The sequence below is a fragment of the Bos mutus genome, chromosome 26 (assembly GCF_027580195.1).
Source record: "Bos mutus isolate GX-2022 chromosome 26, NWIPB_WYAK_1.1, whole genome shotgun sequence".
Lineage (NCBI taxonomy): Eukaryota > Metazoa > Chordata > Mammalia > Artiodactyla > Bovidae > Bos > Bos mutus.
Genome location: NC_091642.1, coordinates 33,492,338 through 33,519,883, shown reverse-complemented (window position 1 = coordinate 33,519,883; position 27,546 = coordinate 33,492,338). Strand labels below are relative to the sequence as shown.

At 42.8% G+C, this 27,546-nt stretch overlaps 1 protein-coding gene and 1 long non-coding RNA gene across 19 annotated transcripts in view; one reads left to right on the top strand and one right to left on the bottom strand.

Moving 5' to 3' along the window:
* Positions 1–448: 448 nt before the first annotated feature.
* LOC138985840 (uncharacterized) lies at positions 449–22,759 on the bottom strand. Its single transcript, XR_011462804.1, has 2 exons — positions 22,500–22,759; positions 449–12,616 (listed from the first exon to the last, which is right to left on the bottom strand). It is a non-coding gene; the product is annotated as an uncharacterized lncRNA (long non-coding RNA).
* Positions 22,760–22,989: 230 nt separating this feature from the next.
* Positions 22,990–27,546, top strand: part of LCOR (ligand dependent nuclear receptor corepressor) — a 133,877-nt gene continuing 129,320 nt past the window's right edge. For 2 of the 18 annotated variants that reach the window (XM_070363847.1, XM_070363848.1), the window contains exons 1-2: positions 22,991–23,127; positions 24,158–24,231. Coding sequence is in view for 8 of the 18 variants with exons in the window: in XM_070363836.1 (XP_070219937.1) it covers positions 23,786–23,871; positions 24,158–24,231; positions 24,476–24,595 (280 nt within the window). In the remaining 10 variants the exon portion in view is untranslated. Of the gene's footprint in view, positions 23,128–23,300; positions 23,872–24,157; positions 24,232–24,475; positions 24,596–27,546 lie in introns of those variants that run through there. The other 16 variants (XM_070363846.1, XM_070363850.1, XM_070363839.1 and 13 more) reach the window with 15 other exon arrangements.

The window sequence follows — 27,546 nt, the reverse complement described above, 5'->3', positions numbered from 1 at the left end:
GAGACAAAGAACCGAGGAACATACACTCGCGTGACATCTATGGTGCCGTGACTCAGATTTAACCTGGCTGAAACAAGCTCTGCGTGGAAGAGGCCAAGCATAGCGGAGACCAACTCAGCCCCAACTCCCGCTAAAGTGGAAGTGGAAGCCGAAGAAACCCAGCGAAGGGGAAGGCCCATTGTGCTGGAAACCGGGACAGTGAAAAACAAACTCAGCAGAAAGCTCACGTGGCCCAGTCTCAGATTCCACAAGACCTCCGGTTAAGGTAAGAGGTCCTCGCTCCTATGGCTGGAGGGACCTTTACAACCACTCATTTCTTGTTTCCTAACCTCCCGCAAAAAGGCGGGCGGCAGGGGCACAACTGAGGGACTCTGGAGAGGCTACTCCTCAGCATGTCCCAGAGGCGCTATCTGCTGAGCCCCGGTAGCTGTTACACAAGGCGGCGGGGTTCTTCTGTCCTTTCTCTTCTCTGTGCCAAGCATCAGACCAATGAAACTGAGCACTGGTCAGATATTTAGCAAATTTTCCAGCGGGCTTTGAAGGGGATTCCTTGGCATGTTTTTCCCACAGCTTTTTCCTCCTGTCCTTCAGCTCTCTCCCAAGACTCAAGCCCGGCCAAAACTAATGAAACTCAGGCTCTGATGCAAAAATTCATTGAGAGACAAAGCGATAAGAGGTGGGTTTGTTAGGATCCAGAGAGAAGCCACTCTTCAGGGTGTGAACCATTGCCAAGGGCAAGGGCTGGGGCCATGGTATTAGGCTAGGTTTTGTGAGGGGATGGAATTCATATGCTAATGAGTGAGAGGATCATCCCAGCCATTGGGGAACCACCCACTCCTCCCTCTTTTGACCTTGTGCCTTGGAGCTGCCCTGCCACCTCTGGGTGTGTCTGTTGTCTTATAGATTGGGGATTAAGGTTTACTTGAATTTGACTTGTCATCTTGGATCCAATTGATTTTAATTGGTTTACATTATACCCTTATGCTATGTCATTCTTTCAAAGGTTGTGCTCTGCCCCCTTCCCTCCTGTTTCATGCTCTTTTCCTGAGCCCCATCCAGACCCACAAGGCTGCCTCTACAATCTTCTGGAGAGACAACCAGAAAATAGCTGGCCTTGGGAGGGAAATACTCTATAATATCCAACCCCTAATCCTACCCAATACTGGTCACACTGGAGATCTTGGGGACGCCCAAACTCCAGTCCGGGGGATCCCAGGAGGTCATCACGCTTTGACCTGCCTAGGGATCAGTCTTAGAAAGGTTGTCACGCCTCAACCTGTTCGGGGACCCTCTAGTTCCAGGGGTCCCAGGAGGTCGTCACACCTCGACCTGCCCAGGGACCCAATTCTTGTGAGGCGGTCATGCCTCGACCTGCCTGGGGATTCGATCTCTAGGAGGCTGTCACGCCTCAGCCTGCCTGGGGATGTGCATCCTGACCCAGGGATGCCTGGCTCTCAGGTTCCAACAGTTCTGGGTAGGATGAACTTACATCATATCTATTCCCGCCCACGGTGAGCAAACTAGCAATGAGTTACAAACCTCTTAATTCTACCCAGCATTGGTCACACTGGAGATCTTGGGGCTGCCCAAACTCCAGTCTGGGGGGTCCCAGGAGATCATCACGCCTTGACCTGCCTAGGGATCTGTCTTCGAAAGGTTGTGAGGTGTAAAAAAACTGCTCCATGAAATCATTTCAAGATTTGGTCTGCCCAGGTCATTACAAAGTGACAGTGGGACATCATTTACTTCTAAGGTACCCAAGGAGTCTCATTGGGCATTACTTATTATCTCCATTGTGCCTGGAGGCCTCAATCTTCAGGAAAAGTAGAAAGAGCCAATCAATTCTTAAAATCAGCGATAAAAAAGATAATCCAGGAGACCTCCCCGGGATGGAAGGAGGCTTTACCAATAGCTCTCCTCTGCACCCCATTGCCCCTAAGGAACAGGTTGGTCTTAGTCCTTATGAGATGCTACATGGGAGACCTTTTGTTTATGTCAATGCCCTCTTCCTAGATCCAGAGGTTCAGACCCTCCAGTCTTATACCATGGCCACTGGGCGATTCCAACAGGATATATGCTTGTAGGGTATGAACCAGGACCCAAAAGATTCTAAAGAGTCACCACTATATGCTCCAGGGACTCAAGTCCTAATTAAAGTCTGGAAAGATGGGTCCCCAAAGGCTCAACTCCAGCCCACATGGAAGGGCCCCTACCCTGTATTACTTTCTACCCCCACAGCAGTCAAGGTACCAGGACATGACTCCTGGATTCACTACTCATGAGTCAAGCCATGGAAGAAAACAGAGGACACTCGATACACCTGTGAGCCCCTGGGAGATCTCAGATACCTATGCAGGACTACCAAATGTTAGGTAGGTAGAATAGGCAAAAGGAGTTCAAAATGGCGGTGGCTAAAAGACAAGGAAGGGCAAAGGAAGGTCTGAGGACCAGAGTGAAGACTTCAGGCAAAACAAACAGCACTCCTGGCTAAGCCCAATTTACATAGGGCAGGCCCACGTGGAGGAAAAAACATATAAAAGGAGGAGCCAAAGCGCTTTCTCATGGACTCTCTCTCCCGCGTGCCTGCACTCTTTCTCTCTCTCTCCCTCCCTCCCCACGCACTCCACTCTCTTCTCTTCGAGTCTTGGATTCTCCTGCTATCTTCTAAATAATGTCCGTTGCTCCAAATCTTTGTTGTGACGAGACAAAGAACCGAGGAACATACACTCGTGTGACAACAGTAAATAATGTAAAATATGCATCTGAACATTGATGATATATAATCAACAGAAAAATCACAATAAACAAGGTAAAGTATGCATCTGAGTAGTTTTTCTAGATATAAATTTGAAAAGAAAGCACAGCACGGTATCCACCAGTAACAGGGGAGTGAAACTACAATGTGTAGGAGTTGAGGGCCTTGGAGGGAGGGAGGAATGACACTGAGGATCTGTAGATATATTTACCCTGGAGATATTTACTGATTATAGCTGTAGGCTAAGCATCCAGGAATTGATGCTTTTGAACTGTGGTGTTGGAGAAGACTCTTGAGAATCCCCTGGACTTCAAGGAGATCAAACAAGAAAATCGAAAGATCTAAAGAAAATCAGTCCTGAATATTCATTGGAAGGACTGATGCTGAAGCTGAAGCTCCAATAAATACTTTGGCCACCTGATGCAAAGACCTGACTCATTGGAAAAGACCCTGATTCTGGGAAAGACTGAAGGCAGGAGAAGGGGATGACAGATGAGATAATTGGATGGCATCACCGACTCAATGGACATGAGTTTGAGCAAGCTCTGGGAGTTGGTGATGGACGGGAAAACCTGGTGTGCTGCAGTTCATGGGGTTGTAAAGAGTCAGACACGACTGAGTGACTGAACTGAACTGAAGCATCTAGGGTTGGCCCTGGGACAGGGGTCTTAGGGCAGGGAACAAGTAAATCAGCAGAGATGTTGGTATATATGTACAGCCAAAGGAGACAACACTTCACAGGTCACTGCCTTCTCATGGCAAAGGGGCCTGCATAAGTCAATGAAGCTATGAGCCATGCCGTGCAGGGCCACTCAAGACAGATGGGTCATAGCAGAGAGTGCTGGAGGAAGGAATGGCAAACCACCCCAGTATACTTGCTGTGAGAATCTCATGAACTATATAAAAGGCCAAAAAGATATGACACCAAAAGATGAGTCCCCCAGGTCTGAAGGTCTTTGCAGTGGTCACACATGGTTGTGAGAGTTGGATGGTAAAGGCAGAACACCAAAGAATTGATGCCCTCGAACTGTGGTGCTGGAAAAGACTCCTGAAAATCCCTTGGACAGCAAAGAGATCAAACCAGTCAATCTTAAGGGATATCAACCCTGAATATTCGCTGGAAGGACTAATGCTAAAGCTGAAACTCCACTCTTTTGGTCATTTGATGCCAACAGACAACTCACTGGAAAAGTCCCCGATGCTGAGAAAGATTGAGGGCAGAAGGAGAAGAGGGCATCAGAGGATGAGATGGCTGGATGGCATTACTGATGCAATGAACATGAAATTGGGCAAACTCCAGGAGATGGTGAGGGACAGGGAGGACTGGTGGCGCTGGAGTTCATAGGATCATAAAGAGTCGGACACGACTGGGCGACTGAACAAGAACATTTCAGGAGTCAAATGGAGATATCTAGTCTCCACATCCCCTTAAGATATGTGCCAAATTTTAAAGTTGCTTGGTGTAGGAGACTGAATACCAGAAGCTGAAAACCTTTTAGTGCTTAGTCGCTCAGTCATGTCTGACTCTTTGTGACTCCATGGACTGTAGTCTGCCAGGCTCCTCTGTCCATGGGGATTCTCCAGGCAAGAATCCTGGAGTGGGTTGCCATGCCCTCCTCAAAACCTTTTAAGTCAGAACTTAATCTGTAGAAAACCTCAGAGAAAACAAACTCTTGTTTCTCATTAAAGCTCTGGAAGGTCTTCCCTAGGAAAGAATAAATCAGAGATAGGCTGAGTCTAAGTAAAACTGTAATCTATTTTCACTGTACCCTCCCTACTGTCAACACTCAGTCCCAGACTGAAATGAGATGATTAGCCACCTCCTCTATCAGACCAACAAATGAAAGGATGAATCCTCTATGATGCAAGATAACGTCATTAGAGCACAATATGGTCATGGTCCTTTATACACAATATCTAGCAACAATTTCTGGTCATGTGAAACCAAAACCATAAGATAAGTGGACAAATCATATTTATAATTAATGACTTCGATGCTTTTTCAAGGTATCTCCTTCTTAATTCAATAACTTGTTGTTGTTCAGTGTTGTCTTGTTCAACTCTTTGAGACCCCATGGTGTCACTTTGCTACTACATGAAAGGAAAGTGAAAGTCACTCAGTCGTGTCTGACTCTTTGTGACCCCATGCACTGTAGCCCGCCAGGCTCCTCTGTCCGTGGAGTTTTGCAGGCAAGAATACTGAAGTGGCTTGCCATTCCCCTCTTGGGATCTTCCCAGCCCAGGGATCAAACCCAGGTCTCTTGCACTGCAGGCAGATTCTTTACCATCTTAGCCACCAGGGAAGCTTGCTACTATCTAATTTCATCAAGTAGACTCAATAATTAAGTAAACAGAAAATAAGCAAAAATAGAGCAGACTTCAGCAACACTATGAAACTATTTGACTCCATCCATCCCAGCTTCAGAATATACCTTCTTCTCAGGAGCACACTGAACATTTACTGAGACTAATCATATTCTGGGCCATAAAACATGTCTCAATAAATTTAAAGGGCTGAAATCATACAACATGTTCTTGGGCTACTATAGAATTAAGTTGGAAATCAACAGAAAGGTCTACAGAAAAACTAATTTTTGAAAACCAAATAACATGCTTCTAAATAACCCATGGTCAAAGAAATCAAAAGAGAATTTAGAAAACACTTTGAACTTAATCAAAATGAAAATACAACATAATAATCTTTGTGGGAAAACCTCCACAACTATAAGATAATAAATTTCTGTGGTTTAAGATACCTGCTGCTGCTGCTAAGTCGCTCAGTCGTGTCCGACTCTGTGCGACCCCACAGACGGCAGCCCACCAGGCTCCGCCATCCCTGGGATTCTCCAGGCAAGAACACTGGAGTGGGTTGCTATTTCCTTCTCCAATGCATGAAAGTGAAAAGTGAAAGGGAAGTTGCTCAGTCGTGTCCGACTCTTAGCGACCCCACCAGACTTCTCCATCCATGGGATTTTCCAGGCAAGAATACTGGAGTGGGGTGCCATTGCCTTCTCCGTAAGCTACCTAGTCTTATGGTATTTTGTTATGGCAAACCTAGCAAATTAATAACAAGCCCTAAACTGGAAATAAGCCAAATGTCCATGCCATGCCATGCTGCTCAGTCATTTCTGACTCCTTATGACCCTATGGACTGTAGCCTGCCAGGCTCCTCTGTCCACAGAATTTTCCAGGCAAGAATAGTGGAGTGGGCTGCCAATTCCTGCTCCAGGGGATCTTCCTGACCCAGGGATCAAACCCATATGTCTTGCATCTTCTGCACTGGCAGGTAGATTCTTTACCACTGCACCACTTGGGAAGCCCCAACCCGAATGTTCATCAACAGATAAATGACTAAACAAATTTGGCAAATTTCGTCTTAATAAAGTGATTAGGGTTAGCATCACCCCATGATAAATCACGCCAGTCTCATTTGCGCCTGACATGATGCCTTGAGAAGAACACCCCATCTCTCTGGACGGCCTCTCTAAGTCCCAGAGTCCCCAGTCCCATAGTCCCTCATGAGAACACATCAGGTGAACCCAAACCAAAGGATATTCTACAAAATACCTGACCAGAACTCTTCAATTTCAAGGTCATGAAGAGCAAGTAAAGACTCAGTAACTGTCACAAACTAGAGACAATGATTAATTGCACTGTGACATCTTTGACTGGACCCTGAACAGAAAAAGGACATTAGTGGAAAAACAGTCTGTAGTTTAGTTAATACTATTACTTTAATGTTCATTTCTTAGCTTTGACAAATGTACCATGGTCATGCTAATGTTAAACTTTGTAAACTGGGTGAAGGGTATTTTCTTTGCAACTTTTATGTAAATCTAAAATTATTTCAAAACAAAAAGTTTAGATGTATGTAACTACATTTAACAGATTTCATTGTTTAACTGAAAATCAAATACTTTGGAATAAATCTAATGGAAGATATGTGAAACTTTCACTGAAAACTACACAGTATTATAGATAGCAATTTTTAAAGACTCAGACAAATAGGATATATCATGTTCATGGATTGGAAGATTCAATATTGTTAAAATATTAATGTCCTCAAATTGATCTGCTGATTCAATGCAATCCTAATCAGAACCCCAGCAGAGCTTGTGTGTGTGTGTGTGTGCAAATCAACAACAGATCCTAAAATTCAGATAGACCACAAAAGGGCTAAGAATACCCAAGGTGATCCTGAAGAACAAAAAATGGTACCAGGCAACTTATACTATCTGCCATCAAGACTATTACAAAGGTACAGCAACTAACACACTACAAGGAAAGACAAATTGATCAGTGGAATGTAACTGAAAGACCAGAAACCAATCCATACATGTATGGTCACCTGATTTACGACAAAGATAACACTACAGTGAGGAAAAGATAATATTTCAGTAAATAGTGTTTAGGCAATTGGGTAACAACACGGAAAAAAACATATCTTGATCATTACTTCATTCTACACACAAAAATCAATTCCAACCAGATTTCAGATCTACTTGTGAAAGATGAAACAAAATTCTTAGAAGAGGACATCTTCTTCTCCTTGAAGTAGGCAAAACTTTTAAAAACACTACACGAAAGCACTAACCAAAAATTTAAAAATTGATATATTGGACTATATGAAAATTAACAGCTCAAAATAAAATACCATTATGAAAATGAAAAAACAATGCACAGAATGGGGTAAAATATTCAAAATACATATATTCTACAAAAGACTCATATTCAGAATATATAAAGAACTATATGTAAAAAACAACTTTATAAGTAAAAGATACATAAAGAAATACAAAGACAACCTAACAGAAAAACAGCAAAAGATGAATAGGTATATTACCCCAAAATGGGCAGAAATGGCCACTAAATACTATGTGAAAAAGTGCTCAATGTTGTTAGTTATCTCCAGAATGGCTACAGTGAAAAAGTGAAAAATGCCAGATGTTGGAGCATCCAAAACACTTCTATACTAATGGTGAGAATGTGAATTAATGCAATTATTTTGGGGAAACTATTTGGCAATACCTACTAAAACTAAACATACTCTATAAACCAGCAATTCCACTCATATAGGTATATACCCAATAGAATTGGAGACAGATGTACACTAAAAGATATGTACCAGAATATTCACTGGAATGTGATTTGTAATAGTAAAATACTGGAAACTATCCAAAGGCCCCAAACGGTAAACACATAAAATTTAATACATTCACACAATGAACAGTACTTACCAATGAGAATGAATGGACCACAAATCCATGTAGAAATATAGATAAAGCTCACAATATTCAGCAAAAGACCCTTCATCCCAAAATACATACTGTATACTTACAACTTTTTAAATTTAAGAACAAGTAAAACTAGTCTTGGTGCTAGAAGTTGGGATAATCATTTTCTTTTTAAGAAAGGATATGTAGGGACTGGGCCCAAGCTAGTGTTCAGTTTGTGAAATCAACACACCATGGACTTCTACTGATGGAAGAAACAATCCCAGAATTTCAATATTTTGAGAACAACATTTGTTCACAGTATGTATTCATTGAAAGTTAGAAGAGTGGTTCAGCTCATTAGAATTACTCAGGGACCCAAGCTGACAGAGCTGCTACTTAGAATGTTTCTGGTTGTCATCCCACAAAGAAAAAAAGTGCCGGGAGGGTGTTGCATCAACACTCAAATGACCCAGCCTACAATCACATGTAACACTTCTGCTCACAATTAGCTCATTGACTAAAAGGAGTCCCACGGTCCCACTCAACCACAAGGGGACAGGACATGCAGTGCTACCGTGTCCAGAAGAGGAGAGAACCTGAAAAACGTAAACATACTGTGCCATGTTGTCAGCCAATATTCTTCTGGAACACAATTTCTGGTAGCTACATGGTACTAGCTACAGGCAATCTCATTACATACACGACCAATTCCTTTTGTTGAATATTAATTTGGTTCTATTTGTTTCCGCTAATATTGAATACATCAATTTTGCTCTTTTGTCCACTGTCTTGCTTAAGAGTCTTCAGATGGGCTCAAATTTCTGCCCTTTTGAGCACCTTGTGAGGATACAGTGTTTTGGTGGTACAGTTCAGTTTAGTCGCTCAGTTGTGTCTGACTCTTTGCGACCCATGGATTTGGTGGTGCAACACCTGCTAACTGGATATAGAAGGTTTGTTTCACAATTCCTTTGCTTTGAAATGTATTTTGTTAAGTTTTATTACTGTTAATTATTTTGGGTTTCCCTATTGGTGTTACTGATTTAGACGGTTTTTAGCCAAGAGGTAGCCATACATTTCTCATATATACCTCCTAGAACACTTCTAGTGCCTTAAACTTTGAATATGTTACACTGTCAAATGAAAACCAAATATTAATTACTATAATATTACATCATATTGAAATGAATAGGTTCAAACAAAACTGAGTTTATCTTACTTGATATCAGATCAGATCAGATCAGATCAGTTGCTCAGTTGTGTCCGACTCTTTGCGACCCCATGAATTGCAGCACACCAGGCCTCCCTGTCCATCACCAACTCCCAGAGTTCACTGAGACTCACGTCCATCGAGTCAGTGATGCCATCCAGCCATCTCATCCTTTGTCGTCCCCTTCTCCTCCTGCCCCCAATCCCTCCCAGCATCAGAGTCTTTTCCAATGAGTCCACTCTTCACATGAGGTGGCCAAAGTACTGGAGTTTCAGCTTTAGCATCATTCCTTCCAAAGAAATCCCAGGGCTGATTGATCTCCTTCAGAATGGACTGGTTGGATATCCTTGCAGTCCAAGGGACTCCCAAGAGTCTTCTCCAACACCACAGTTCAAAAGCATCAATTTTTCAGCGCTCAGCCTTCTTCACAGTCCAACTCTCACATCCATACATGACCACTGGAAAAACCATAGCCTTGACTAGACGGACCTGTGTTGGCAAAGTAATGTCTCTGCTTTTGAATATGCCATCTAGGTTGGTCATAACTTTCCTTCCAAGGAGTAAGCGTCTTTTAATTTCATGGCTGCAGTCACCATCTGCAGTGATTTTGGAGCCCAGAAAAATAAAGTCTGACACTGTTTCCACTGTTTCCCCATCTATTTCCCATGAAGTGGTGGGACTGGATGCCATGATCTTCGTTTTCTGAATGTTGAGCTTTAAGCCAACTTTTTCACGCTCCACTTTCACTTTCATCAAGAGGCTTTTGAGTTCCTCTTCACTTTCTGCCATAAGGGTGGTGTCATCTGCATATCTGAGGTTATTGATACTTCTCCCGGCAATCTTGATTCCAGCTTGTGTTTCTTCCGGTCCAGCGTTTCTCATGATGTACTCTGCGTATAAGTTAAATAAACAGGGTGACAATATACAGCCTTGACGTACTCCTTTTCCTATTTGGAACCAGTCTGTTGTTCCATGTCCAGTTCTAACTGTTGCTTCCTGATCTGCATACAGGTTTCTCAAGAGGCAGATCAGGTGGTCTGGTATTCCCATCTCTTTCAGAATTTTCCACAGTTTATTGTGACCCACACAGTCAAAGGCTTTGGCATAGTCAATAAAGCAGAAATAGATGCTTTTCTGGAACTCTCTTGCTTTTTCTATGATCCAGTGGATGTTGGCAATTTGATCTCTGGTTCCTCTGCCTTTTCTAAAACCAGCTTGAACATCAGGAAGTTCACGGTTCACGTATTGCTGAAGCCTGGCTTGGAGAATTTTGAGCATTACTTTACTAGCGTGTGAGATGAGTGCAGTTGTGCGGTAGTTTGAGCATTCTTTGGCATTGCCTTTCTTTGGGATTGGAATGAAAACTGACCTTTTCCAGTCCTGTGGCCACTGCTGAGTTTTCCAAATTTGCTGGCATATTGAGTGCAGCACTTTCACAGCATCATCTTTCAGGATTTGGAATAGCTCCACTGGAATTCCATCACCTCCACTAGCTTTGTTCGTAGTGATGCTTTCTAAGGCCCACTTGACTTCACATTCCAGGATGTCTGGCTCTAGGTCAGTGATCACACCATCGTGATTATCTGGGTCGTGAAGATCTTTTTTGTACAGTTCTTCTGTGTATTCTTGCCATCTCTTCTTAATGTACCATAGTCCATATTACTGCAATTTTGCAATTCTATTTTATATGCCTTGGTGTTTTGTTAAAATCAACAAATACAAAATTATTTGTTTGAAACTTTCAGGTATTTGACAGTGATGTAATCCTAATAAGTTAGACAACTTAAACTCTAAAGAAAACTTTGGAATACCTAATCCAACTTTCTTTTATCAATGCAGAAAACAAGGGCCAGAGAATTCAGTGACTGTTGAAGGTCATAAAGCAAATCAATTGCCGAAAGAGATATTCAACAAATTTTAAAGGTATAATCACGTCTTTGATCCTCAAATTTCTGAAAGGATTATAGATCAAAGAACTGACCAGTAGAGTTTTCCAGAATTAATAGTGTCAGACAATATGAAAGAGCATTCGTGCAGCAACATCTTTTTCTGTTTAGAAGACCTAGAGTGTATTGGCATCGTTAATGCTGCTTCTAGGAGAGTATCTGTCAAGAAGAATCTGACTGAGAGAATAAAAGCTTCAGAGAGATGTACAGAGTAATTTCTGAGAAGAGCTGTAAGGGGGAAATTTTTTGTGCTAAGGTGACATCAACTGCAAGCAACTTGTGGAAATTGTTTTCTTTTTTAAAGAATAAATGTGAGAAAAAGATTGAGATGTCATTCATCAATTTAGTGTACTTATTCTCTTTCTTCTGAATATGAAATGTCATCCGTCCCATGAATAGATGAACTGTTCTTTATGTTTCACTGCACCTACCCTACTTCAAGTCTTCCATACGGTGTGCCTGGGAATTTGTTACTTCTTTCAGTTGATCTGGGGAGAACTGTTATTGGATCAATAAGACAATGCTTGAGAAGAAATCATAGATCTGTGTTTCAGGCAAAATAATAAGAGTCATAGCATATGCAACCATAGAAGTCATTCAGCATAACACAGGTTTTAGTGATAAACATAAGTGCTCAAACTTTTGAAAAGGCATTTCAGGGAGGAATCCTAAATAAAAGAATAGTGATAGAAATTTATTTTTGAAAAAGAGTGGAAATTGGTTAGTAGAATTATTAGATATATTCTAATGCTTTTGTCATTTTTCAAAAATAACTGCTATTAGTCAGCTCAAGAACTTCAACGCTCTGATGACACAGAAATTCCATAAAATGATGTAAAGACTTCAAAGAGTTAGTGGATAAGTATTTGTTAAATGTCAATAGCACAATGTTTAATTTATAGCAACTAGGTAAAAGGGAAGTTTGACAACTCTCTTTTAATACATACAAAAAGCCAGGCTAGCATTTACCTTGATCTGTGATGTACCACAGTGGAAAAAATAAGGATGAAATTATTGAATCTCAAGTTTAAATTGCTTCATCTATCTGTTTTGTGTGAATTTTGAGTAAGGTTGTTATTGTTCAGTCACTAAGTCGCGTCCAGCTCTTTGTGACCCATGAATGCCAGGCTTCCCTGTCCTTCGCCATCTCCCGGAGTTTGCTCAAACTCATGTCCGTTGAGTTTGTGATGCCATCCAACCATTTCCTCCTGTCACCCCCTTCTCCTCTTGCCCTTAATCTTTCCCAGCATCAGAATCTTTTCCAATGAGTTGGCTCTTCACATCAGCGGCCAAAGTATTGGAGTTTCAGCTTAGTATCGGTCCTTCCAATGAATATTCAGGGTTGATTTCCTTTAGGATTGACTGGTTTGATCTTGCTGTCCAAGGACTCTGCAGAGTCTTCTCCAGCACCACATTTTGAAAGCATCAGTTCTTTGGTGTTTAGCTTTCTTTATGGCTCAGCTCTCACATCAGTGTTTTGTTTCCCCTGTTTCTAAATAAGACAAAAAAAAAAAAAAATACAGGGAACTATAGTCAGTATCTTGTAAAAACCTGTAATGGAAAATAATTTTAAAAATAATACAAGTGTATATGTATAACTGAATCACCTTGCTGTACACCTGAATCATTGCAAGTCAACTATACTTCAATAAAATATATATATTTAAAAAATACTTAACTTGTAGAATTATTTTAAGTATTAAATGAAATAAGGCAGGTAAAGTGCTTAGCTCAGGACTTAGCTTAGAGTCCTCACTCAATAAATTTTGAGGACTATTAGTCTTCTATCATTATAATAACATAGCTCCCTTCATTATTCCACAAATTCATGTAAGTTACTCTGATTTTTTTTATCTTAAGTTGATAGGTACTTAAGATCTCTGAATTGTCTTTTTGCAGTAATAATTACTGTATTCCTGCAAGGAACATAAGTAAGAGTCATCCACAATGAAGTACTCTTTTTTTGGCCCCACCGTACAGCATTTGGGATCTTAGTTTCCTGACCAGGGACAGAACCCGTGTCCCCTGCAGTGGAAGCACAGAGTCTTAACCACTAGACTGCCAGGGAAATCTTGAAACTACTCTTTTTGATAATCTAGTTTTATATCATATATATCAATCACATTATGAGGCTTCCCTGGTGGCTCAGTAGCAAAGAATCCACCTGCAATGCAGGAGACACAAGAGGTGTGGGTTTGGTCCCTGGGTTGGGAAGATCCCTGGAGAAGGAAACATCAATCCACGCCAGTTCTTCCTGGAAAATCCCATGGATAGAGGAGCCTGGTGGATTACAGTTCTTGCCTGAAGAATCCCATGGACAGAGGAGCCTGGTGAACTACATTCCATTGGGTCGCAAAGAGACACGACGAAAGCAACTAATCACGCACACAGTCTATTTCAGAGATGATTCCAAGAAACATCAATATGGAGTGGGGAAGTGAAACAAGAATAAGGAACCAATTAAGGATACATTCTTAAATTCCTACTGTGGGTAACTGAAATAAATCTCTCTGGGAAGTCTAAGACAGTGCCTCAGATGAACCACCTGAAAGATGAGATAGGAGCTGGAGTACTTATACATAAGCCCTTTAATCATTGGTTGAGAGCTGTTCAGAGTTCAGGGGAAGGATTAATTTCCCAGACTTCTGCTTGCACTGTCCATCGGCAGAGCAGGCTCCAGGAGCCAGAGAACGCCCTCAGATACAGAAATGCAGGTGCTGGTAAATGGAAGTCTTGAGCAGATTTATACCAAAATGATAAGGTTAAATGGAAATTTAAGTTTCTGAAGTATTTTCCCAAATGACAATAGAATTGACTAAGATATAAGCAGTTTCAAGAGGATGTAGGGATAAACCTTAAATATCTTCAGCATTGTTTTTTACTTATTTTAAGGAGTGAATGAACCCTTTTTCCCCCTTAAGCCCTTGGGATCACATCTTATGTGAGCAGATATAAATTCTATGCTCAGCTCTATCTATCTGTTCTGCCTTCCATCCTTGAAGTTGATTTAAATAAACCTCTAATGACTCTGGCATCTGCATCTTCAGACCCATGAAAATGACCTGGTCTGGGAGTTATTCGCATCACCTCTATTCACAGTTCATTGACCAAAACAAGTCATCCAATTGCTTGGGTAGCTGGTATATAGCAGGCTCTGAATAACCAATCTTTCAAAAAATTAAATGAAAACAAACTAGAATGGTTAAATGATTGTCATTTGGGAAAATACTTCAGAAACTTAAATTTCCATTTAACCTTAGTGGCTTCACCACGCATGCCCACATTCTGAGAGCCAGAATGGAGCAGCATTACCCGGTGTAGCAGGTAGTCCTTTAATGCCCCACTCCTATGCCCTTGAACCTTATCATTTTGGTATAAATCTGCTCAAGACTTCCATTTACCAGCACCTGCATTTCTGTATCTGAGGGCGTTCTCTGGCTCCTGGAGCCTGCTCTGCCGATGGACAGTGCAAGCAGAAGTCTGGGAAATTAATCCTTCCCCTGAACTCTGAACAGCTCTCAACCAATGATTAAAGGGCTTATGTATAAGTACTCCAGCTCCCTATCTCATCTTTCAGGTGGTTCATCTGAGGCACTGTCTTAGACTTCCCCAGAGAGATTTATTTCAGTTACCCACAGTAGGAATTTAAGAATGTATCCTTAATTGGTTCCTTATTCTTGTTTCACTTCCCCACTCCATATTGATGTTTCTTGGAATCATCTCTGAAATAGACTGTGTGCGTGATTAGTTGCTTCGGTCGTGTCTCTTTGCGACCCAATGGAATGTAGTTCACCAGGCTCCTCTGTCCATGGGATTCTTCAGGCAAGAACACTGGAGTGGGTTGCCATGTCCTCCTCCAGGGGATCTTCCCCGACCCAGGGATCGAATCTGCATCTCGTCTTTTGTGTTGGCAGCCAGGTTGTTTACTACTAGCACCATCTGGGAAGCCCCCTGAAATAGACTACTTGAATTTAAATTCTTGTCCCAGGCTTTAAGACCCTGGCTCATGGGATCTACACAGATCTACCGGTATGGCCAGATAACTCAGGGTAGCTGCACCCATTCACACTCTCACCTAAGGGCTCCTATTTCTCAACAACACCGACAACTTTTAGATTCATCCCATAGTTTCATAGTTTTATTTTGTGTTTCTGTGATTACTAGGGAAACCTGGTATTTCTTCATACACCTGTGGGCCATATGGTGTTCATACCTTTGGATTTCCCATTTAAGCTCTTTTCCATTTCCCATTGGGTTACCTATATTTGATTTGAAATATTTCCCTGTATATTTTAGACATCAATCCTTTAGATGTTGCAAACATCTTCTCCCAGTCTGTCAAGTATCTGTTAAATTCGTGGAATAAGCCTGTATATATGATGTCCTTTGTAGACTGTTAATTCTGATGTATTATAGATATATAATGTCTTTGGCAGGTCTGATTTACAAAGTTATCCCCACACCAAAGCCACACAGACGTTATTCTCCAAGATCTCCCTCTTCCTATGCTGCTGCTGCTAAGTCACTTCAGTTGTGTCCAACTCTATGTGACCCCATAGATGGCAGCCCACCAGGCTCCCCTGTCCCTGGGATTCTCCAGGCAAGAACACTGGAGTGGGTTGCCATTTCCTTCTCCAATGCATGAAAGTGAAAAGTGAAAGTGAAGTTGCTCAGTCCTGTCTGACCCTCAGCGAACCCATGGACTGCAGCCTTCCAGGCTCCTCTGTTCATGGGATTTTCCAGGCAGGAGTACTGGAGTGGGGTACCACAGTAGTGCTAGCACCACCCTAGCAGAGTGAATCTCTCCTTGTCACACCTCAGATAGTCTGGAAGCAGAAGGTAAGGTGGACTTTGGGACGCAAAAGTTTTATTAAAGATTAGCATCTGTGAAAGGGAAGGAAACAGAACTGGCCAGAGAAAGTAATTGCAGGTTGATAAAGCAAGTTGATAATCACAGGCTGATACAGGTTTATAATGCCACAGGCAATCCAGTGAAGCACTCTGGAACAAACACTATGAATCGACAGAGTGTCCTGCATCAGGCTGAAATGGCCAGTCTTTTAGAGTCCACTTGCCCTCAGTCACCATCCTGGCAGCCCTGGAAGGATGTGACCTTGGGCAAGACAGTTCCCAGCAGGTGAGGCTGACCCTGAAGCAGCTGAGAGCTGGAGGCTGTATAGTGGCTGCCCTCCCAGCAGCTGGGCAGTGAGTTCTTCTTCAAAGGAGGATCTATGCTCCACATCTCCACATCTAACAGACTTTAAAAAAAATCGACATCATAATTATACATAGATCTTCTTCATTCTTCTTTATAAATTTGGGAAGATTTCTTTGTGCTCCTTCTGGAATTTTGGTTGGAATGGTAAAGAATGTATGCCATTCAATGTGGGGAGAGTAGTGTACCAAGGACATGACATTTGGTTGGTAGCCAGATAGATGAAGCTCTGGATAAGGAGTGGCAGAGGCAGCAGGCCAGAAAGGCAGCCAGTATAGTCAGGGGATTGTTAAATACAGAGGGGATCAAGCAAATAATTATACATATATTGAAGTCGATATATATATTAAAAAAAATGGGAACCTAGTTTCACTGTCAAAGGGGGGATTTACAAATCTAGAGCAGGAAAACGCTTACAAGTACTCAGAGATGCTGGACTGGAATCTACTGCATCAGTACAAACTCACAATTTTAAAATATATTTAGTGATAGATGTAGAAATAGATATTTCTTAGCTCTTACAGCTTGAAAGAACCTAGATGCCAGGATACCTCTATAGCAGGAAACACACTGAGAACCCAGATCTTGATTTCTGATTCCAGAGTGGAGGCAGGGAAAATACAAAATGAACCTATAACAGCTGAGTTGAATCAGAAAGTAAGGAAGTTTTTATAGAATGATGGGGATATGCCATCAGGACAAAACGTCAGCCTAAGGGGACTCCCACTGGCCAAATATGGGGCCTTTGAGCAAGAAAACAAATAACTAGAGCAAAACATTACAACCCACTGAATGAGACAGGAATCTATGAATCCATTTGGAAATAAATAAGTAAATGAATGAATGAATAAATAGAAAGGAAAACTCTTCTTTACATTAGAATGTTAGCTAGCAAATACAGAAGAAATGGTGGAGTAAGAAAATCATCATTTGATCATCATTGTGATAAGTGATTCAGGCAGGAATTAATGGATGTTAAGACTGGTAGGTGAAGTGAGGAACAGAATATTAGCATAATCTCAGAATATCTCTTTGCAAAACATTTACCATGTATAAAGGGAATAATGTGGTTTTTATGGTAGAGAAGATCACTTGACCAGATGAGTAAAGCTCTTATCACAGTTGATATCATGACATCATGAGTCCCCAGAAAGGTGTAAAGAAAAGTGCTGCCTCATTTCTGTGGTTCTCTTGTCAAATGTATGGCCTGAGTCTAGTCATGAGAAACCACAAGGGATCTAGTTGAGGGTCATCCTATGGAATGAAAAGCCTGTTCTTTTTAAAACTGTCAAGGTCATGAAAAGTAAGGCAAGACTGAGAAATTGTTCCAGATTCAAGGAGACTAAAATACATGACAATTAAATTCAACATAATTTCCTGCATGGGATTTTGGATCAGAAAAGGAAAAAACATATTGTTGGCACAGAGAGTGACATTTTAATGGAGTTTGTGTTGTATCAATGTTGCTTTCCTGACTTGGAAGGTTATGCAATGGTTATGAAGGACAGCACCTTTGCTTCGTGGATATACACATTGGATGTTTAGGGCTGACAGGGTATCAAGCCTATAGATTTCTATAAGATTGTTCCGAAAAAGACTCAACCAAAACAAGACCATATATAAAGATACAGAGAGAAAGAGAGAGAAAGCAGATATGGCAAGATATCAACAATTAAGGAATCTAAATAAAAAGGATATGGGAGTTCTTACAACTTCTATTTAACTTCAGATTATTTCAAAATCAGTTCAGTTCAGTCGCTCAGTCGTGTCCGACTCTTTGCAACCCCATGGACTGCAGCACACCAGGCCTCCCTGTCCATCACCAATTCTTGGAGTTTACTCAAACTCATGTCATTGAGTCGGTGATGCCATCTAACCATCTCATCCTCTATTGTCCCCTTCTCCTCCTGCCTTCAGTCTTTCCCAGCATCAGGGTCTTTTCCAGTGAGTCAGGTCTTTGCATCAGGTGGCCGAAGTATTGGAATTTCAACATCAGTCCTTCCAATGAACATTGAGGACTAATTTCCTTTAGGATGGACTGGTTGGATCTCCTTGCAGTCCAAGAGACTCTCAAGAGTCTTCTTCAACACCACAGTTCAAAAACATCAATTCTTCAGCCCTCAGCGTTCTTTATAGTCCAACTCTTACATCCATACATGACTACTGGAAAAACCACAGCCTTGACTAGATGGACCTTTGTTGACAAAGTAATGTCTCTGCTTTTTAATATGCTGTCTAGGTTGGTCATAGTCAATAAAGCAGAAATACGTGTTTTTCTGGAACTCTCTTGCTTTTTCCATGATCCAGCAGATGTTGGCAATTTGATCTCTGGTTCCTCTGCCTTTTCTAAAACCAGCTTGAACATCTGGAGATTCATGGTTCACGTATTGCTGAAGCCTGGCTTGGAGAATTTTGAGCATTACTTTACTAGAGTGTGAGATGAGTGCAATTGTGCGGTAGTTTGAGCATTCATTGGCATTGCCTTTCTTTGGGATTGGAATGAAAACTGACCTTTTCCAGTCCTGTGGCCACTGTTGAGTTTTTCAAATTTGCTGGCATATGGACTGCAGCACTTTGACAGCATCATCTTTCAGGATTTGAAATAGCTCAACTGGAATTCCATCACTTCCACTAGCTTTGTTCGTAGTGATGCTTTCTAAGGCCCACTTGACTTCACATTCCAGGATGTCTGGCTCTAGGTCAGTGATCACACCATCGTGATTATCTGGGTCGTGAAGATCTTTTTTGTACAGTTCTTCTGTGTATTCTTGTCACCTCTTCTTAATATCTTCTGCTTCTTTTAGGTCCATACCATTTCTGTCCTTTGTCGAGCCCATCTTTGCATGAAATGTTCCCTTGGTATCTCTAATTTTCTTGAAGAGATCTCTAGTCTTTCCCATTCTGTTGTTTTCCTCTATTTCTTTGCATTGATCGCTGTGTGGATCACAATAAACTGTGGAAAATTCTGAAAGAGATGGGAATACCAGACCACCTGATCTGCCTCTTGAGAAATCTATATGCAGGTCAGGAAGCAACAGTTAGAACTAGACACGGAACAACAGACTGGTTCCAAATAGGAAAAGGAGTACATCAAGGCTGTATATTGTCACCCTGCTTATTTAACTTATATGCGGAGTACATCATGAGAAACGCTGGGCTGGAAGAAGCACAAGCTGGAATCAAGATTGCCAGGAGAAATATCAATAGCCTCAGATATGCTGATGACACCACCCTTATGGCACAAAATGAAGAGGAACTAAAAAGCCTGTTGATGAAAGTGAAAGAGGAGAGTGAAAAAGTTGGCTTAAAACTCAACATTCAGAAAACTAAGATTATGGCATCTGGTCCCATTACTTCATGGGGAATATATGGGGAAACAGTGGAAACAGTGACTGACTTTACTTTTTGGGGGGCTCCAAAATCACTGCAGATGGTGATTACAGCCGTGAAATTAAAAGACGCTTACTCCTTAGAAGGAAAGTTATGACCAACCTAGATAGCATACTAAAAAGCAGAGACAGTACTTTGCCAACAAAGGTCTGTCTAGTCAAGGCTGTGGTTTTTCCAGTAGTCATGTATGGATGTGAGAACTGGACTGTGAAGAAAGCTGAGCGCCAAAGAATTGATGCTTTTGAACTGTGGTGTTGGAGAAGACTCTTGAGAGTCTCTTGGACTGCAAGGAGATCCAACCAGTCCATCCTAAAGGAAATTAGTCCTCAATGTTCATTGGAAGGACTGATGCTGAAGCTGAAACTCCAATACTTTGGCCACCTCATGTAAAGAGTTCATTGGAAAAGACCCTGATGCTGGGAGGGATTGGGGGCAGGAGGAAAAGGGGACGACAGAGATGAGATGGCTGGATGGCATCACCGACTCAATGGACATGAGTTTAGGTAAATTCTGGGAGTTGGTGATGGACAGGGAGGCCTGGCGTGCTGTGATTTATGGGGTCGCAAAGAGTCGGACACAACTGAGCAACTGAACTGAACAGAAGGCTGGTCATAACTTTTCTTCCAAGGAGTAAGCATCTTTTTATTTCATGGATGCAGTCACCATCTGCAGTGATTTTGGAGCCCAAGAAAATTAAGTCTGACACTGTTTCTCCATCTATTTGCCATAAAGTGATGGGACCAGATGCCATGATCTTCGTTTTCTGAATGCTGAGCTTTAAGCCAACTTTTTCACTCTCCTCTTTCGCTTTCATCAAGAGGCTCTTTAGTTCTTCACTTTCTGACATAACGGTGTGTCATCTGCATATCTGAGGTAATTGATATTTCTCCAAGCAAAATACATATTTTTATTTATTTATGGTCATGCTGTACAACTTGTGGGATCCTAGCTCCCTGACCAGGGATCGAACCCAGATTCAAGCAGTGAAAGCACCAAGCTCTAACACCTGGACCACCAGGGAATTCCCATACATATTCATATATAAAATAAACATAAAAACATAAGTCTGTACGAAAGTTTGTGCACAAATATTCATAGGAGCATTATCTATAATACCTCCAAAGTGAAAACAATAAAAATATCCATCAACTGGAATGGATAGAAAAAAATAGTATAGCCATAGGATGAAATATTATTTGGCAATAAAAAGGAAATAGATACTGATAACTGTTCCATCATGAATGAACCTTGAAAATACTATGTTCAGTCAAAGCAACCAGTCACAGAATACCACAATTTGTATGAGTCCATTTATGTGAAATATCTACAGTAAGAAAATCCAGAGACAGAAAGTAAATTAGTTGTTGCCAAGGGTTGGGGGGGGACTGAGGAGTAACTGTTACTCATTTGTGCTTCCAACTTCATACCTCAAATTACAGAATCTGTATCTCATATTTGAGTTGATCTCTGAAGTCTCTAGGATTCTCTTAAATTTGTACGTCAGGCTCTTAAAGAGATTGTGTTGTGAAAGTAATAGCCTTGACTTGATGATTTTTAAACAACTTATATGGGGTAACTGGAAAATATATTAATTATTAACTCATTTTAGAGTTGCATGTTGTTCATTTATTTGAAACTTTGAAACATACTTCCAGAAACCACAGAAACTTGGTTAAAAGCTACAGAAGACAAATCCACCACCTAGCGGTGAAGACAGGAAGTTTCAGGTGGGCGATACAAGGTGTCTTGCCACCACACGTTCTAGACGGCTGTCCACAGCTCTTTTATCTTGCATTTGTCTTGTCCCCTCATGACTCAGAATAGTTTCATGTACACAGAATACGTCCTGAGGTAATAGTTTGTTCATGTTCTGTTGACGTACTTTGAAGTCAATGAAGTATTCTGGACTTTCGAGAATTGTGGGAAAATCAATGGTTTTAAACTTGGGGGTGCTGAAAGTACCTTTCTACTCATACATTTCAAACCCCTCCTCCTCAAGAGGCCCGCCCAGTCCAGCTCTTTGGACACACCACTCCACAAGTGCCTGGTTCAGAGAATCAGGACCAAAGCCTTTGAAAAGGTAAAAATCAATACACCAATGGGATCCTTGAAGTCAAGTATTTAACGACTTTGTGTTACCTTCTACAGTAATTAAAATCAAGTCTTCAAACTTAAATTTAAATATCTAAAAGTAGGAATGCACCATCCTTAATCTTAAACTGCAAAGGTAGGGAAGAGGCCCGAATCCTAGGGTACTGGGCCTATTGGTAAAGGGGATCTTTACTGTTTTTCCTTTTGGTTTTGCATTCTGCTCCCCCTCCTCCTGCCCCTGCACTTTTCTTTCCCTTTTCATCTTTTTTCTCTTTCTCCCTAATTAACAGTTCAGCAATTAAGATCAGCACTGCCTTTAAGTGGCATAGGTTGTGCGCTCAACAGGGTGCTTTAATTATTCCAGGTTTTCACCTGAAAATCCCCTTTGCCATCGAAAATATTTCTCTTCGAGTCCTTTCCTTAAATATTAAGCCATTTCCCAACACTCTGCTTTAATTATCGTTAAGTCTTCTTTCGAAATAGTCTCACTTTAGCACAATTTTTAAAAATCCCTTCCATACAACACAGGAGAGATTCTGAATACGCCAACTTTAGAATTTTGCCTGTGATCTGCCTTGCTGATAGTTTTCAAAATTTAGGACGGTCGATTTCCATTTTTTTACTGGGTTTACGAATGCCGTCTGCTTTTCAATAACCTAATAAAATGCATGCTTCTCACCTTTGGAAACTTTTGGGCTCAGTGCCTCCACGGGCATCCGGGCATTTATTCTTAACTCAGCTTCTTAGGCTCCTCGGAGGGAACAGTTTCGACCTAGAAGTTCAGAGAAGCAGTTACACAGAACTTGCAACAGTTGGTGTCGGGCCACAGACAGGTTGAAAATGATAAACAGGGATGATTTAAGAAACAAAAAGCACCGGGAAGGGAAAAGCAGGGACAGCCGTGGCCTTGGGGGACAGCGCGGCTGCGGCGAGAGGCCCGTGGGGCCGAGCTCCGGACGTGGGAAGCCGGAGACGGCCGAGAAGCAAGCACCGCAGAAACTGCCGCGCGGCGCTGTGTGCGGGAAGGGCGCGCGCCCAAGCCGCCCCCGGGTCCACGTCGGGGCCACCGCGAGGTGAGGCCGGCCCTGCCCCCGCGCCGCCCCCGGCGGGAGGCGCGACGCCCGGGCCGCGGGTGCGTGCGCGGCCCCGGGCGACGCGGCTGGGCGTGCGCGGGGCCGCGGCGGAGGCAGGGCCGGGCGGGCGGCAGAAGATGGCGAGGGTGTGTAGGCGGCAGCAATGCTCCGTTGAGAGACGCGGCTTTCGGCAAGAACTGGACTCGTGGCGCCACAAGCTCATTCACTGTGTAGGTGAGACCCTCTCCCGGCAGCCTTCGGCCCTTGGGCCGCCCGGCTGCCGGCCGCCCCGGAGGAGGGAAGCAGGGAGGGAGCCGGGACAGAGCAATTGCTGCTCCGGCCCGCCCGCCCTCTTTGGCTTGGGCGTCCCCCTCCCCCACCCCCCGGAGTGCGGGCGCGCGCGACCTCCGGGCGGGCTCTCCCGGCTCGGGCCCGAGCGCGCGCTCCGGCCCCTCCCCTTCGCGCGCCCTTCCCGGGGCGGGCTCTCGGGCGGGAGCGCGTGCCCCTCCTATCCTCTCTCTCCCTCCCTCCCTCCATCCCTGCCCGGCGGCCCGGCGCCGCCGCCGGCTTATTGTGGAGACTCGCCCCGCGCCGCTGCCACTGGAGCGGGAGCGGCGCAGCCGCTGGTCCCGCAAAGCCGACCGCTGGAGCCGGGGGCGTGCTGGGCCGCGGCTCGGCCTCCTGCTCCGCTCTGGCCGGCGCCTTCCGCGTCCCACGCAGCCCCTCCCCCACGCGCGGCAGCGGCGCGCGCCCCTGTCCCCGCGTGCACGGGCGGCGGGCGGGCGGGCGCCCGGCGCTCGGGCGTGTGCGAAGCGTGAGGTGGAGATGGGGGCGGAGGGAACCGGAGCTGTCACAGGCCCCGGGTCCGCCTGACCGAGCCAAGTGGGGTGTCATGGCCGCGGGGGGCAGCGGCTGCACTTCCTCTGCGGGCGGCGGCGGCGGCAGCGGCCGGGGAGTTAATCCTCGACGCTCGGGTCGGTGTGTGTGTGTATTTCTGTTTGGTGTGTGCGCAGCGGGTGGAAGGGGGATGGAACCGGGTGCGACCGGGAAACCCGAGCAGTGGTCTTGTCCGCTCCTGGGAGATTTTCCGCAGCCGCCGCTTGGCCGAGCGCCTTGTCCGCCGCCCGCCTCCCGGACCTTGGGCCGCCTCGGGTGGCTTTTTCCCCGCGGGCAGAGGGAACGTGGACGGGGTCGCCCCGGGAGGGGCCGGGCGGCGGAGCAGCGCCTCTCACACTGTGTGTTTTGTCTGTTTTTCTCTCCCAAGGTCCCGTTTCCCTCTGTGCGGCGGCCGGCGGGACCATAAGGGCTTAACTCATATATTTAACCCCCCTCCAAAAAGTAAGTGGCCCGTGTGGTGTCTCCGCTCCGCCCGCCGCCCCCTAGCCCCAGTGCGTCCAGTGTCTGACTCTCCTGTCCCCCAGCATTGTTATTTCCCCATCTTTGCTTCGGTGCTGCTGATGTGTGGGGAAATGCTGTCTCGTCGTTCTCCGTCCCCCACGCCCAGTCCTCGGGGAGACCCAGAATTCGAACCCCCCACCCCTCCCCACCCCACCGTGAGGAATAATCTTGGTCTTCCCAACAGAATCTAGGAGATTCTATCCGTTCGCTTGGGCCCCTCATCCCCTCCTTCCCGACAGGGTTTCGTTGGAAGGAATTATGCAAATCCTGCTTTCTGGTGTCCATTCAGCGGCAATTTCATGCGGTGAGAAGTTCTCTTTGTTGTGCGAGGGGGAGAACAGACACTGATTTAATAGACATATCTGTTGGGGGGAAGGGTAGAGGGGGGTGTGGAGAAGCTCAGTTTGGAAGAATTACAGCACTTGGTTAGCTCAGTGTCTTTGTGTTTGAGCTTTCTGGCTTGACAGGAGGGTATGCCCTTTACAACGTCCCGCAAGGGATATTTTCTGTAATAGATTGAAAAACAAAACTGAAACTTTAAACAAGTGAAAAATAAGGTAACTTTTAGTTAGAGAACATAAACCTTTCCATATTTACGGCGTTTCATTATGAAAATGTATGTGAATTTTGTTTAGGATTTAGACTGTAATCAAAATTAATATAGGCAACAATGCTCTAAGGTATCTGGTATCACTTTGGTTGTCCACAGGTTAAAAGTGACATTTTAAAACATACTTTTGTGAGTAGTAACGGTATAAATCCATTTTTTGGCGTAATTTGTGTTGTGGCTATATTTTAAAATTTCCTTCCTACTAATCCAAGCTCTGTCCTTCAGGAATCAGCCTTTTGGTTATCAGTTATCATTTACTCTGCTCTGTCTCTGCTGGTTTTATTCTTTGAAGTCTGTCTTACATTTCCTAAAATGTAACATCAGCTTTAGCACTTTTAAAATAATGTATTATTTGTAACTGTCATATGAGAGACCTTATAAGGCATGTAGAGGTTTTGAGAAACATGAAATTAATGAGTTTTCAGAATTGTGAGTTAATACAGAATCCTTATATTATTTTGAAGAATTTTTAGTCCTTTTATTTCTTTCACTTTTTTAATGACTTTTTTTCAGAGGGACTTTTTAGTTTTTAAAAGATAATGAAATTGATAATTATAACCGTATAGATTTCTTCAATTACTGTTGCTTTGGTTTAGATGGTTGTTTATCTTATTGTTTGCTTAGAGTTCTTCCCTCTTGTTTCAGGGCCCCCCCCCCACTTTTTTTATCAGTCATTGCTTAGTCTTAGTGGTGAGTTACTGCTGCTTGACAAAGTGTTTTTATTTTTCTCCCTAATAAAATCCTTGTGTAAATACCTGAGTTGAATATCAAATTTTAGATTCATTTTTTGAGGGAGGATTTTAATCTGGTTATCAGTTTCCTTAAAAGCATTTTTAACTCTAAATCTCCACTTTCAAGGTAGTAAAGTTCAGGAGATTATAGAGTCCAGAGTGCAGATCAGTATTTTAATCTGAGGAGTAATACATAGTTGATAGTATCCCAATTAAAATCAGTTGGGTCTCATATTTTCTCTTTTATTGTATGTAATTTTGTTCTTTAAGAAGACAGTTCTATGTAAACTGTAGCGTTAACTTTCTACATGCAAGAGAGGTGGCAGTGATCTTTATTTATATACAGTCCCAAAGGCAACTCTGTCACTAGCAAATGTAATAATTCCTCTTTTATTTTAATGGGATTGGTTCTGAACAGTTAATCCTCTATTTGATTCTCTTGACTGGTTATCTTAATACTTTAGGGTCATTGCTTTCTAAATGATATTTAATTTATAGCAGTCTTTGGATTACAAGTGAATTCTCACTCATTTCCAAAATTTAATACTCCCCCCCACCTTTTTTTTGGGAAAGAGGTGAGGGTCATGACTGTGGAGGTGGAAGTGGAGGTGTTGGTGTTTCCGTTATAAGTTTTAGTTGAATTGGAGTTAGCAGGTTCAGACAGTGATGATGATCAAGATGGATATTTGGTAGCCAGTTGATTATTGAGTCCTCAGGGACTAGAAAGAGCTTCCATTCTGGGAAGATCAAGGTTCTCTGTGCTGCGTGATATGATGTAACTTATTGCTTGGCTGTTCCTCATCCTTGCTATATTCTCAAAAAACTCTTCCCAATGTAGGGAAAGTTGTGATGATTTCAGCTGAGTTCTAGCTTGCTGGAAAAAGGATAGCTGGATGAGTCTCTGACTAACAGAGTTATTTTAAATTGCTCCGATTGCCTCAAATGTGCTTATAGCTGGAGCAGTTATAGGAAGCATCTGAATAATGCCATTTTTTTAGCCTCATGGAGTTACACAGAATGGCATGGAATCTCTTCTAGAGTGAAAATTAGGTATTTAATGTCTGTGGGGACTTGCCACTTCTGAGTACTTGCCTAATTGCTTAGCTGCTTGTACTAGTGCTGTTTTTAGGAGCAGAAGGCAGTTAGTTGAGTACAAACTTTATTTAAATATTTATTAAGCATATGTCTTGTATATCAGGCACTGTGAGGAAACAAAGATATTGGGGAAGTTGCCTTAACCTTGAACAACTATTTAAAATATAGTGTATACAGTGCAAGGCAAAATGTGCCGTAGGATAGATGCAAGCAAGTTCTGGGGGCATTTAGAAGTGAAAAAAAATGGCCTGAGATGATGAAGGAAGGCTTCATGAAGAAGGTGGTGGATTTTTGCTTCATTTTGATGAAAATGGAAAAGGCGTTCCTGTCATGTGAAACAAGCAGAAATATAAAAGGACAAGAATGAGTTACCTGTTTAAACTTCAGTCCATGTTTCATGTAGGGGGTGTATAGGTTATAGGTTTGCAGAGATAAATTGTTGAATTTTCTAGTACAGGTTAAAAAGTGGTCTCATTGTTAGGCTAGTTGGGGTGTGCAACACACCTCTCTGCTTAGCTCAGGGGAGGATTGTTTCCTTTAAGGATTCCATTGTAAAACTCTACAATAATATTAGTTGTTTTTTAACTCAGCTTGGCAGAGACAATATTGTCATTCACAGTCATTCTAAGTAAGCTCACTCATTTGGAAGCTGTACTTTGCACAAAACTCATTTTTGGCTTTCCCTAAAATCAGTGGCATATTCATTCTTAAAGTACACTTAGTATTGGCAAATTTTCATCTTTTAGAGGTTGTATTTGGTATTTGGAAACAATAAAAGAATATTTTCTGTAGCAAATAAAGGTATATATCAAATAATGA